This window comes from Chrysochloris asiatica, unplaced genomic scaffold, assembly GCF_000296735.1.
Source record: "Chrysochloris asiatica unplaced genomic scaffold, ChrAsi1.0 scaffold00098, whole genome shotgun sequence".
NCBI lineage: Eukaryota > Metazoa > Chordata > Mammalia > Afrosoricida > Chrysochloridae > Chrysochloris > Chrysochloris asiatica.
The window spans coordinates 1-15247 of NW_006408616.1; the positions used below are offsets into that span (position 1 = coordinate 1).

The 15247-nt window shown below is 35.7% G+C and overlaps 1 protein-coding gene across 1 annotated transcript; it reads left to right on the forward strand.

Annotated features, from left to right (window-relative positions):
• Positions 1-570: 570 nt before the first annotated feature.
• On the forward strand, positions 571-7249 carry LOC102813568 (solute carrier organic anion transporter family member 1C1-like; the record flags this gene model as incomplete). Its single annotated transcript, XM_006866974.1, has 5 exons — positions 571-717; positions 2546-2644; positions 5190-5423; positions 6407-6571; positions 7230-7249. Coding segments are annotated over 5 exons (665 nt in total), but the record flags the coding sequence as incomplete, so codon positions are not given.
• Between the last annotated feature and the right edge of the window lie 7998 nt (positions 7250-15247).

Below are 15247 nucleotides of genomic sequence, written 5' to 3' on the forward strand. Positions count from 1 at the left end.
CTGACCTTAAGGTTCGCAGCCCGATTCGTAACCACTACGCTACCAGAGCTCCCTGACTCAATGGCATATAACAACAATAACAACAAATTTTGAAGGTGTAAAATATTCTCATCTTGCCCAAACTCATATATTAAATTATGTTTGATATAATCTAGTTTAAGGTAAATTATAGAAAAGCTGAATAAATCCTTAACTTTGTTGTTAAGTGCCGTCGAGTCAGTTCCAACTCATAGCGACCTTATGTAGGGCTTCCAGGAGCAATTGGTGGGTTTGAACTGCTGACCTTGTGGCTTGAAATCTTTTGCTGATCCTACAGTGACACAGCTGGTAGCATAGTGGTTACGAATTGGGCTGTGAACCTCAAGGTCAGCAGTTTAAAACTACCAGCTGTTCCGCGGAAGAAAGATGAAGCTTTCTATTCCTTAAGAGTTACAGCTTCGGAAACCCGGTACAGGGTCGTTGTTAGTCCGAACCGACTCTACGTCACATCACCACCACCACCACCACCACAGTGCCACACCCGGAGTCTACTAATCTAATTTAAATTTTCTTTTTTGCTTTTATATGAAGAATGTGAAATTGATGCCAGCACCTCCATGTGGATTTATGTTTTTCTGGGGAATCTTCTTCGTGGAATAGGAGAAACTCCCATTCAGCCTCTAGGCATCTCATACCTTGATGATTTTGCCTGTGAAGACAACGCAGCCTTCTATATTGGTAATCCCTACTTCACTCATCTTCTTGGGAGGCAGGATACCTCGTTTTCTTAATTCTATTAGAAACTAACTAGAGTGTAGAAATTTTAATATTTCATGCCCAATTACTTTATAGAATGCACGCATTTCAGACGTACATACTTAAAAACTGGATGTGAAGAAATCGCAATTAGGAATATCTTTGCAATAAGTATATAACTAGCACTGAATTAAAAGAAAACTGGGCAATAATTGAGTGTAACTACAATATTGTCTGTGACCTCATATAATTATCTTAACCTCTTTGGGCTTCGATGTCATCAATTATTTTTTTCAGATGGCTTTATTACTAAAGCATTTGAATAATTTGTATATATATTTGTTCCCAGAGCCCTAAAAGTTGGATTTTATTTTAGAAGACCTGTTATTTTTAAGGCACCTTTCTTCCTTCCTTTCATTTCCCTTTGTCTCTATTTCTTTCTTGTTCTGTGGGTGATAGGAAGTTAGGAATTGTAAATCTCAACAGTAGAATGAGATAAAGAAAAACATAAAGAGGACAGAAGCAAGGCCTCAAGCGATCTCATTTCTGGAATAGGCCCGCATAAGTGGACCAGTAGCTAAAACTGCAAAAACCAAAAAATTGAAGCAAAGGCAAATTCTAAATTCATCTGAATTTAAACAGCATTAGTTGGGATTATGAACTAGGGGCCCAGAGAGGATGAAGACCTGTTCTCTGTCTCAGAAATTAGTAATGATTTCTTGGGGTTCTGATATTTTGTGGGCATCACATTCATCAATGGAAGAGCACGATTTAAATTAGTTGAGGGATCGCATCAAGGCCACTATACTATCCTGCTCTGGCTGGGCACTATATAACTCCTGGAGGCTTCTGGTTATAGCTAAGCAAGCTAGAGTTAAGAACAAGGCTCCTGCTCCAATAGAAAATTTCATTACAAAAAGGAGACGGAAATGAAACAAAAAATCCATCACACGCACAAAGAAATCACTCTGGGGACAGGAGGGAAAGTTGCAGCCAAAAGAACCAGGCCAGATGCCTAGTACTCCTCTTTTCTCTCCAGAAACCTCAGAGCATGCTCACTTTTTTTGCCCTCTATCCTATTCAGAAAAGAATCTGATACCTGCTATTTATTCCTCCAGTTAATCTAAAGAGTAGCCTCTACCAGTAATATGTGCATTTTATATTCTTAAGTGAAATGAAAGGTAAACAGCAGAGGTTTGCAGGGAAAACTGGTTACTAGAAGTTGTCATTTATGCAGTATGCTCTGCTTACCTATTTTGCCTGAACTAGGTGGCCATCGGTGTTCCAGAGAGCATTCCCCTCTCCCTGTTTCAAAGTCTAGTTCCTTTGCTAGCTGCATCTAAGGGTGTGATCAAATACTACTCTCACAAATGGTTTCATGGAAACTCTGAGGGAATGGAGGAGCTTTTTCACTAAGGGGGAAGAAGTTAATTTTAGTATCAAAATAAGTCTGACACTTAATTGACCATAAAAGAAAAAAGGTGTTTGACCGGCTGTCAGAATCAGTATAATGCTGATTTTTATAAGAAGGGAATCTAATCCTAGGGAGTACACTTTCCTCCATTTTTAAAATGAACTTTTCAGGGGTTGGTGGTGTTGTCTTACTAAGAGATAATTAATGTCTTCAAAGTATTCATTCTCCCCTCAAAGTAGAGAAGGACTTATTGCCTAGTGAAATTGAGAAACTGACAAATTAAGCACACAAATGAAATATTTTTATATGCTAACTGAATCTCATATTTCTTTTTGAAAATTTATTAATTTATAAAAGCAAAAAAAAATGGTAGCTGTTTTTTTCCTTTTTTTTCAGGGTGCGTGCAGACGGTTGCAATTATAGGACCAATCTTTGGCTTCCTATTAGGTTCATTATGTGCCAAATTGTATGTTGACATTGGCTTTATGAATCTAGGTAATGGAGTTTATTTTTATTTATTCTTTTATTTTAGTTACTATATTTTCTTTAATGAGAAATCATGTGAAAAATAACAAATTTAATTTTATGAATGACAGGATAGTAGCTTTTGATAAAATGAAAGTAATCTATGGACTTATCGTTGATAAAATCAACACATGCCTTAATAAATATGACAAATAGGTGGTGTTTGGAACTGGATGACAGCGGTTTGTTATTAAGCTGTATCCTTTTCACTTCTGGGTTCCCAGATCAAATGCCTTCCAAAAGAGTCAAGATTAAAATCTGTGGCTACTTACTGGCTCTCATTGACTTCAGGTGTGTCAACATCTATTACAGTTGCATCAATTGATAATGTAACTGGGAACTTGCCAGAAAAGCTAAGGATTGACAGTCTTCTGGCAACCAAAATTTCCTTCTTCTTCTTTTTAAGTAGACAAGTTTTCTTTTAATTGAGATGTACTATGTCCCAGTGTGGCTCTGTGGGACAAGCACTGGACTGCTAATTGTAAGGTCAGTGGTTCAAACCCACCCGTAGCTCATTGGAAACTCTATACAGGATTGTTATAAGTTGGAACTGACTTGACAGCAACTAACAACAACAACAACATAGTGAGATGGACTTTCCTTCCAGGATTGTTTGTGTAGGGACCATGAGGGAGGGAGGCCTGATCTTTCCATAGTTGGATTTCTTTCTCTGTGAATGGTGCCCTCTAGAGATAGACAATGTTTATCTTTTTCAAAGAAATCCAGTAGAGCAGTTAAAAACAAGTAATTCCCATATACAAAATAACTACACAATTACATTTTGAAGTCATTATGTTAAAAAAGAATGTGGAAACCATTACATTAACGTATTCCTTTCTAAAAAGTTCAAGACACATTCCAAAAGTGGTATTATTTTATTCATGTGTTCATTTAAGTCAAAAAAATAAATTCTCATCGATTCTAAACCACATTCTGTTCTACTGCAGTGAGCGAAATAGTTGAATTCCTTGACTTCATGAAAATTAAAAATTCAAGCTTGGAGACTGATATAGAATAAGAAAGTATAGGTGTGGTGAGTGGGAATTGTTAAGGAGAAACAATACTCAGTGATAAGCTCCTCTAAGCCTTTCTGAGCATAATTCAGTAGCAACTGAGCCTATTTGTCAAAGAACGTGTATTTATTTTATTGGTCTCATGTAGAGTGATGGAAGTATTTATATAGTGATATGTTTCATAGCATCTTAAAAATGGTTATGTTGTTGCTGTTGAGTGTTCTTGAGTCTGTTCCAACTCAGAGCAATCTTCTATAGGGTTTAAGAGGAGCAACTGGTGGATTTGGACTGCTGAAATAAAGATTAAAAGGTAGATTGCTAATCAAAGGTTGGTGTTTGGAAACACTCGGAGGCGCCTTGAAAATCCTATAGAGAAGTTCTACTGTGCATACATGGGGAAGCATGAGGCAGAATCAACTTACAACGGCATACAGAAAAAAGCAAACACTTAATTTGGGGATCAATACTTTTTATCAGTGCTCATTTTGTAGTCAAATGAGAAGTGATTAAAAAAAATTTTTTTTTAAAAATATGAATATGATATCAAGATTTTTCTGAATATAAAAATCTCACTTCAGAAAAAAAATAGCTCTAAAGTTTCATTAACTACCATCAAATAAATAATGTTCTGCTGATTTAACATCAATAGGTATTAAGTTAATCATCTTTGTTATGAGATGTCTACACTAGATTTGGGCCACAGGGTGACAGGATAAACCTGTCATCAAATAAATTCTTAGCTGTTCAATTTGTGAATTAAATAAAAGTGAAAATGATGAGTTCTTGGTATAAGAGGTTTTGAGCACTCATAATTCTCCCTCACATGTTACTTGCCTTATGCCAAAGGCCCAAAGGTCCCTCTGTAAAACCTCAAGTGAAGGTTGAAAGTCATGAGTTTCCTTCTAGTATTTGAATATTATACTTTTAGATCAAAGAACAAACAGAGAAAGCATCATGTTACAGAAGTAGCCCATGTCTTTCAATTAGCAAGATAATTGTTTAGAGTAGAAAAAAATGATCATGTATGAACTATTAAATCTTACAGTGTAATAGGAGTCCTGGTGTGGTGCTGAGGGTTAATGCCCTATACTGCAAAGTCGGTTTGAACCACAATATGGGTGATTCAACCTCATCAGCTGCTCCTGAGAAACCCTATACAGGGCTGCTATGAGTTGGAACTGACTCAACAGCACTTAACAACAGTTAATGGTATAATACGGGAGTGCAGTGATTGTGTATGATAAGCACTAGACTGTGAACCACAACTTCAGTTGTTTGAGCCCACCAGCTACTGCCGAGGAGGAAGATGAGGCTTTCTTTTCCCACCGAGATTTACAGAAACCCTACACAGAGTCACTATGAAATGAAACTGACTTCACGGCACTTACCAACTACACACTGCAATAGAGCCAGGACTAGGATTAAAAAGAGAGGAGGGAGCACTTAATTGAACCTGTTAGCTTTGCTTCATCTATGACTTAGCCCTCCTCCTTGTCTTTCAGATCACATAACCATTACTCCAAAGGATCCCCAGTGGGTAGGTGCCTGGTGGCTTGGTTATCTAATAGCGGGAGTCATAAGTCTTCTCGCAGCTGTGCCTTTCTGGTGTTTACCAAAGAGTCTACCAAGGCCTTGTGGTCGAGAAGATACTAATTCCTCCTCTGAGGAAGGCAAGTTCATAACAGACTACCAAACACCCTGTGGAAAAAAAGTAAAAATAATAGAAATGGCAAAAGGTGAGTCCGATTCTCCATGATTTTGAAGATCTTTCCATTTCTCTGTTGACACCTTAGGGACTCAAGAAATAGTACTCCTCTCACCTTTGTGTGTTCAGAACAAATTAAGAAAACATACAGGCAGCAGATATAGAGATCAAAAGTCAGCTTTATTACTGGGAAAGCTGATTGGTAACCTTCCTTACTGACATCTTCACCCTTACACTCTTTAAATGTAGACTTTGCAAATGCCCTTACCTACGATTTATGCCTTGCATTAGCATCACTCTGGGTGGACAGAGAAGAAAAGAATGACTCTTCAGGGTTTGTGGACTTTGGAGGGATGAGGCCCACCCATTAGAGAAACGTAAACCAATGCATATCTTTCCCAAACAGTAACTGAGAGACTGTTGTGATGCAAAAGGTCAACAGTGTTTCTCTAGTATTAACATATCCACCTTCTTTTGCATCAATCTCTAGCAAACTATATTCACATTTACAGTAGTTCTTGATATTTCTGTTTGGATATATAATGGTAAGATCTGAGAGTAGTCACACAAAGCTCATTTCGAACACTCAATTTCATGTTGGAAGTAGAGATAATTTTCATAATCCCTTTTCTGTGACCATGACCAATTTCTGGAAAATAAACAACAGAAATCTGAAATTCCTAATATCCTGTCTCAGTCTCCCAGCTGGGTGATGAGGCTTATTTCTATCTCTTTTCCTTACATTAGTTAAAGGAATCTGTTCCTTTCTGACTCTACTGTAGGTGTAGGCCCAATTTTTGCCTGCAAACGTGTGTACCTCTGCCTGAATTTGAGACTTGTCAGATCTCAACCTTGAATTATGTCAATAACTTACTATTGACTGTGTGTATTTGTGCAACATGGTGAATGATCTGAACTCTAACATGACCAGACTAAGCCTTGTAATCAAGATTGTAGCTTCTGCCAAGTATGACAGCTGTCTTCTAATTATTCCACGTTCTTCTTGTTTTATAGATTTTCTTCCATCACTGAAGAATCTTTTTGGAAATCCAGTGTACTGCTTGTATTTGTGTGCAAGTTCTGTTCAGTTGAATTCTTTATTTGGCATGGTGACATATAAACCAAAGTACATTGAGCAACAGTATGGACAATCAACCTCCAAGGCCAACTTTGTAATTGGTATGTTTATCGGCTCTTTATGGTTTCTAATAGGCACTGTCTTACATGGATCTTGTAAAATCTTTGTAGCTTAGAAAATTTTTTCCAATATTTAGAGCAAAGCTAATTTAGAGTATGTTGGATATGAATTCAAAGATTGTGTGAAAAAAATTAGCAGAGTAAAATAAGTTCTTTTTGGTGCCTATTTGTAATAAAAATTATTCATAATCATGACTCAAAAAATTATTTGTACATGACTCAGAAAAGAAACAGTTCTTGAAGAAGCAGTATCATATAGACAATGCATATGTTTTATGAGGAGATAGTTAGTATTGGGTATTTCACTTTGAAGTTCAGTCAAAACCTTAAACCACTGGCCATCTGAATAGTACAATTTCTAGGATTTATGAAGTAGAATTCAGACAGATTAAGATGAATTCATTGAGTTGGGGAAAGGTATTCTTCCCAAAGTCCAAAGACTTGTCTCATTTCTGGTAATTGGGTCATTTAAAAGGACTGTGTTTCTGAGGCAGCAGTATAGTCAAAATAAGAAAGTATTCAAGGGCAGACAAAAAAATGAATAGATGAATGAAGAGGCACCACAATCTACAAATATACACACATGTGTACCACCCTACAAATAATTGGATACTTTGAAATGTTTAGCTTGTTCCTTTAGTCTATGAAGATATCATTTAATGTCACTGTTAAAAGGCATAAAATATATTCTGTCTTTAGACATGTTACTTCATGATATAAAACTCCAATGGTTTAGTTATTTTCACCATAAAATACTTTGAAAATCACCTTATCTATCTTCCTTCAAAAGGGACCTGAGAAGAAACCAACTAATAGTATTTTAGAAGAGATATTTTTCTTGCAAAAGGCCTGAATTATGAGTACTTATCAGATGTTGATCCATTAATAATTGGAACATAAAATGTATGAAATACAAATCCAGAAAAGCTGGAAGTTCACAAAAATGAAACCGAACACATAAAGATCAATATCCTAGGCATTAGTGATCTGAAATGGACTGATATTGGCCATTTTTAATCAAACAATCATATGGCTTGCTGTGCCAGAAATGACAAATTGAAGAGATATGGTCTCATTCATTGTCAAAAAGAATATTTCAAGATCTATCTTGAAGTATAATGCTTTCCATTATAGGATAATATTCATACACCCACAGTTAATATAACTATTATTCAAATTTATACACCAATCACTAAAGCCAGTGATTTTAAAAAGAATCGAAAAATTCTACCAACTTTACTCATTCTGAAACAAATCAACCATGTAATCAAGATACATTGATAATTATTAGTGATTAGAATTAAAGATTGGAAACAAAGAGGATCATTAGTTGGATAATATGGCACTGGAAATAGAAATTATGTGGGAGATCACATGATACAATTTTGCAAGATCAATGACATTCACTGCAAATACCTTTTTCAAACAACGTAAAAGGTGGCTATTGTGGCACTGCAGGATAATGCGCTGGACTGCAAGATCGGTTTGAACTGCAAGGTCAGTAGTTCAAACTCACCAGCTACTCCTCAGAAACCCTATATAGGGTTGTTATGAGTTGAAACCAACTCCGTGGCACTTAACACCAACACCAACAACATACACATGAACCTCACCAAATGGCATACATAGAAATCAAATTGACTACATCTGTAGTAAGAGACAGTGGAAAACTTCAATATGTTCAGCCAAGACAAGGCCGGGACACATTAAATCACACCATCAATTTGCTTATATGCAAGTTCAGGCTAAAGCTGAAGAAACTTAAAACAAGTCCAGGAGAGCCAAAATAAGACATTGACCATATCCCACCTGAATGTGGAGAACATCTCAAGAACAGATTTGGTGCACTAGACACTAATAACTGAAGATAAGAAGAGTTGTTTGATTATATCAAGAGCATTGAAAAGGAGCAAAGCAAAAGGTCATTAAAAAGACAGTAAAGAAAGAAAAGAACAAAATGTGTGTCACAAGAGACTGAAATTTGATTGTGAGCCTAGAGAAGCTAATGCACATGGAAGAAATGAGGACGTAAAATAGCAGAACAGAAATTTACAAAAAGGCAGCTCAAGAAGACTAAGTCAAGTACTGTAATAAAATGTGTAAAGACCTGTAGTGAGCAATCAAAAAGTGAAGAACAAGCTCAGCATTTCTCAAGCTGAAAGGACTGATGAAAAAATTCAAGCCTTGAAGGATTCTATGGGCAAAATATTGATTGATGTAGAAAGCATCAAAAGAAGATGGGAGGAATACACATAATTACTATACCAAAAGGAAATGGTCACTGTTCAACCACTTCAACAGGTAGCATATGATCAGGAACCAATGATAATGAAGGGAGAAGTATAAACTTCATTTAACTCATTAGTGAAAAACAAGGTTCCTGGAATTGACAGAATACAAACTGAAGTCTTTCAAGAAACTGATGTAGCACTGAAGGAACTCACTCATCTTTTCAAGAAATTTAGAAGATAGCTACCTGGCCAACTGATTGGAAGAGATCCATATTTGTGCTAATTCCAGAGAGGTGACTCAACAAAATGCAAAATCCATCAAATGATATTGTTAATGTCACAAGCAAGTAAAATTTTGCTGATGATAATTTAAAAAAAAAAAAAAAAAGGTTGCAACAATACTTCTACAGAGAACTATCAGAAATTCAAGCCAGATTCAGAAGAAGACATGAAATTGCTGATGTCAGATGGGTCTTGACTGAAAGCAGAGAATACCAGAAAGATGTTTACTTGTACTTTATTGACTTTACAAAGGCTTTCAATTGTATAGCTCATGACAAACTATGGATAACACAATGAAGAATGGGTATTCCCAAATACTTAATTATTCTCATGATGAAGATGAACATGTATGTAGACCAAAAGGCAGTTGTTGGAACAGAACAAGTTCAGAATGGTTCTGAACAGAACAACATACTGAATGGTTCAAAATCAGGAGAGGTGTGCACCAGGGTTGGATCCTTTCACCATACTTATTCAATCTGTATGCTGAGCAAATATTCCAAGAAACTGGATTATATGAAGAAGATGTATCAAGATTGGAATAAGACTCATTAATAACCTGTTTTACTCTGTGCTAGTTGAAAGTGAGGAGGACTTAAAATACTCACTTATGGAGATCAAAGACTATAGACTTCAGTATGGGTTGAACCTCAATGTAAATAAGGCAAAAATTATCACAACAGGAACAATAAATAACATTAGGGTAAATGGAGAAAAGAGTGAAGCTGTCAAAGACTTCATTTTGCTTGAACCCACAAACAACACTCATGGAAGCAGCAGTCAAGGAATAAAGTGACTTACTGAATTAGGCAAATCTGCTGCAAAAGACCTCTTTAAAGTGTTCAAGAGCAAAGATAACAGTTTGAGGATTAAGGTGTGCCTGATCTGAGCAATGCTATTTTTAATCGTCTCGTATGCATGTGGCTATGTAAGAAAATGTACTGGACAGAAAGGTTAGTTTGAACCGCTCCTCAGAAATCCTATACAGTGTCGCTATGAGTCAGAACAAATACAATTGCTGGGTCACAAGAAGTATATAAGTTTAGATTGAGTAGATACGGCTTAACCATTTTTCAAAGTATGAATTTCTGGTGTAGCACTATAGGATAAGAACTGGACTGCTAACTGCAAAGTCGGTGGTTCAAACCCAATACTTATCCTATAGTGCTACACCAAGACTCCTTTTGAATGTATGTAATTGCAAATGTGTTCTGTATTGAGGTTGCCTTTTCATTCTCTTAATGATAAATTTCTTAATTTTAGTTAGACATAGTTTTAAATATTTTTCTTAATATTATTTTGATACTGTTTTAAGAAATCTGGGTCAAACTTTAGGATCTTTAAAAAGTTTTCCTAATCTTTTTACTAGAATCTTAATTGTTTTAGCTGCCACATTTATGTTATAATCCATTTCAAATCCGTTTTTGTATAATGTGAAGAAGGGAGTTAAGATTCATTTATCAGAAAGAAAAAGTCATCTTTTCCCATGAATTTTTGGGAAGGGACATATTTTAAATATTGTATGCTTTTTTTCTTATTGTTCAACACATATGTAACATTCAAACATCTTTGCATTTAATTTTGTTCTCACTCACATGATAAATAAGCTAAATGAGGAATGATGAATAAACATGAAAAATTTATTTCCAAAAGAAAACTTAAGAGTATTTAGGGAGGATTCTTATAATAGACAATGTGAGTATATGTAATCTCATTTCATTCTTGGGTAGATTATAAATGAAATACTCTGTCTGCAAAATTTCCTTAAAGAGAATTAACCCCCCAAAAATCCACTGACATGGAGTCAACTCAGATTCATAGTAATCTTATAAGTTACTATAAGGTTCCTAAGACTAAATCTTTATGGGAGCAGACTACAACATCTTTCCTCAAGGAAAGTGGCTGGTGAGTTCATATCACTAATTTCTTGGTAAGCAGTAAAGTGCTTAACTGATGCACCACCTGGGCTCCTCTAAGAGAATTGGCACAGATGAAATAACTCGAAGCTCTGAGAGGACCAATGGCCTGTCCAATTGGTTGGGAATAAAATGAAACCCTCTGAGTTTAAGGTATATTTTCTCAATTGGAATGATTATTTTTGGAAAACAGACATACAGAATCTAACTAATAATCCTCTTTTAAACTGTGACTGATTGATTTCATTTAATCCAGGACCCTTCTCTGTGCATTTAAATGGGGCTCTGAGATCCAAACAAACTCATCACCAGCATTTTAGCATTGTGGATTAATGTGCTGGACTGCAAAGCCAGTTTGAATCTCAAGGTGACAGTTGAAACTCAACAACCACTCTTCAGAAACTCTATACAGGTTGCTATGGTTTGAAACTGACTTGATGGCACTTAATAAAAACAACATATCATAAGTTGTCTAAAACTCGAATTCACCATAGTTTCTGACATTGCATGTCTATAAATAATGTCATTACTCTTGTGAGAAATGAGTTTTCGTTGTTGTTAAGTTCCATTGAAGTCAGTTCTGATTTATAGTGACCCAATACACAACAGAATGAAACACTGCCCAGTCCTGGGCCAACCTCACAATTGTTATGCCTGAGTCCATTGCCTCCACCGCTGTGCAAATCCATCTTATTTCCTCTTTTTCTCTGACCTACCACTTTACCAAATATAATATCCTTCTCCAGTGACTGATCCCTCCTGAGAACATATCCAAAGTATAAGAGATGAAGCCTGGCTATCCTGGCTTCCAAGAAGCATTCTGGCTGTACTTCCTCCAACTCAGATCTGTTTGTCATAATGGCAGTCCATTGTTGTTGTTGTTGTTAAGTGCTGTCAAGTCGATTTCAACCCACAGTGACCCTGTATAGGATTTCCAAGGAGCAGCTGGTGAACTTGAACCACCGACCTTGAAGTTCAAATGACTTTGAAGTCTGACGCATTAGCCCACAGTGCCACACCAGGACTCCAATGGCAGTCCATAGTACTTTCAATATTCTCTAACACCATAACTCAGATGCATCAATTCTTCTACTGTCTTCCTTATTCACTGTCCAATTTTCACATGCATATGAGGTTATTGAAAATACCATGGCTTCTATCAGGTGGAACTTAGTCCTCAAACTGATTTATTTGCTCTTGAACACTGTAAAGAGGTCTTGTGCCACAGATTTGCCTACTGCAATACATCCTTTGATTTCTTGACTGCTGCTTCTATGAATATTGATGAGCCAAATGAAGTCTTTGACAACCTCAATCTTTTCTTCCACTTATATGGAGAAAAGATTAATATTGTCTAATAGTTCCACATCATTGTAACTATGATCCTTTCCTGACCATGTCTTGGTTTCACACTAATAATTATGGACTGTAACAGAATAAAGGTAAGTGAGTAATAAATTTATTCAGCTTTGTTGGTGTTAAGTGCTGTCCAGTCAGTTCCAACTCAGAGCAATCTTATTATAGTGTTTCCAAGGAGTGAATGGTGGGATTAAACCACCAACCTTGTGGTTAGCAGTACAGTGCTTATCCTACAATATCCAACACTTATTTTGATTATGTGTAAAATGATTTTCACCTAATAAATAAATACCTCATTAGGTTCAGATAAAGATGAAATAAGAAATATCAAATGAATAGGAAATGCACATAACTGTCATTCAATACATTTTGGTTGTTTCCTCTCTTCCTTTCTTCTCTTTATCTTCTTCTCTCTCCTCTCCTTCCTTTGTTCTATGTGCTATGGGAAAATGATGCTTTCTGTGATAAAATGAAAGACTGGCATAAGGAAGGCACCTTCGTTCTTTTCTCTCAGAGCAGGCATTTGACTTGTTGGGGAGCAAAGAGTAAACAGACAATTCCCTAGGTGTTCAAAGGCCGGCTGTTACAATGACAATTTCTATTACTGTACATGTTTTTATATGCTGCCCATTTTCTTTTTAAAAGTTTAGGGATGATTTGCCTTGTACTATTTACTTAAATTTTGCCAAGAAAATTAAAAAATAGTTAATTAAATGTTCTAATCAGTGACTAGGAACATATGGTGAAATTAATTTGTTTTGCAGTACTTCTTGATTTTATTTTTTTCCAAGAGGAGTGAGTAAAATCTGAAGTAATTTAAACTGAAAATTCCTATTTTCTGAAATCTGATGTATCTTCGCAAGTTTTTCTCTGTCCCTAAAGTGTCACTACCTATTTGGCCTAGATTTTGCTGGACTGAAGTAGAATTATTGAACTACTTTGGTGACAGACAGCTTTATATCCTTTCCAGAATATCTGGAAAAAGAAATCAAAGTTCTTAAGTGTGTGTATTGTAATTTTCTTTGGATTTTTTGCTGAAAGAAGTTTTACTGGATATCTGAATTTTCTATTTAAACTTCTATCACTGTTAAATTGCATGCAAATGATCTTATCTATTTCTTCTTAGCACACTGATTGTAATTATTTTAGGTTAATTTCATGTAATATTTTTATTAAATAAGCCACTCCTTAGCAGATAAATTTCTTGAAGTCAGCTATTACTGACAAAAATAATTATTTTTCTTAATTCTTGAAAGTGTTACAAACATAAGGAAAAATTAAGAGCATTACATGTAGATTATACATAAAATAGAAAACAATATTTTGTTTTGGCTTTGTTACTAAACCAAAATGGAGAATTTAATGATTATATTATGTGTTCTAGGACCTGAGACAATAGAAAATGATTACAATCTGTGAGGAAAAAGTTATTTTTATGATACCCAAGAGGCAAGGCTAATTTTACTATTTGTCCACATTCAATAGTATATAAAAGTTTTTAAAATGCTTTTTAATAGTAAAATTTTCTTACATTTTCTTTCTGTAAAATTTAGAACTTCAGACTGATTCTTTCTAATATTAGAGTGACACTGTGAAGATCCAAGAGATAGCAAGGGGCTGTTAGTTCACTGGAAGAAAAACCCTAAAAACATCCAAAGTTTATAATGCAATTCAATTATAATTTGACCTTAATGACTAAGGCTATAATGCTACATAGAAATTGAAATTTCCAGATTACAATATTATAATTGTGCTGTTTAACTCTTTCCTTCTGACCTACTCAAAACATTTTACACATCCCTCAAAATTTCTTTGGGGCAGTAAGTAACCAAGAACACAGTCCATAACTTTAACCAGCATAATGAAATTTGCCCTTAATTGCAAAATAAATTAGCTCTCTTATATTTCTCTTCCACCAGTCATCTGTCAGGTTGTTATATTGTAGTGGCTTGTAAGTTGCTGTGATGCTGGAAACTATGCCATTGGTATTTTAAATATGAGCAGGGTCACCCATGTTGAACACTTTAAAGCATAACTTCAGTAATAAAACAGACTAGGAAGAATAAGATGCAGACTACTTCTGAATGTTTAGCCACTGAAAACTTTATGAATAGCAGCAGAAAATTGTCAGATATACTACCATAAGATGAAGACATAAATAGCAGGAGAACCTTGTCAGATATATGCCAAAAGATTAGCTCTTCAGGTTGGAAGGCACTCAAAATATTACTGGGGAAGTACTGCTCCTCAAAGTACAGTTGACAATGATAGCATGAATGGAGCAAAGCTTTTGGGACTATAATTTGATGATAGGGTACACTTCAAAATGAGGAGAAATAGCTGCAAACATCCATTAATTATAGGGACATAAAGTATATGAAGTATAAATGAACAAAAATTAGAAAATTGTCAAAAATGTAACGAAGCACATAAAGATCAATATCCTAGACATTAGTGAGAAGAAATGGACATAATAGGCCATTTTGAGTCTGTCAATCATATAGATTACTATGCTGGTAATGGCAAATTGAAGAGGATTGGTGTAGCATTCATTGTCACAAGGACATTTCAAAATCTATCCTGAAGAGAACAAACAAGATGGCAGAGAGGGTAGAAGTGCAGCAAGGAGCTCCGTCAGCAACAACACAGAATTCCAGACCAAGCAGGCTCAGGGGATGGTGCCAGAATTCTGAACCACATATAAAGGAATATTTAGAAGATTGAAAGGCTTACAGCTAGAGGAATTTGTAGCAGAATCAAGAAATCCATTGCTTTCTAATTCAAGTTGCTCAGCTGCTCCTGGAGCCACCATCTTGGGTGAGACCAAGGGGGCAGGGATTAGAGCAGCCATGGATGCCTGACAGAACCAC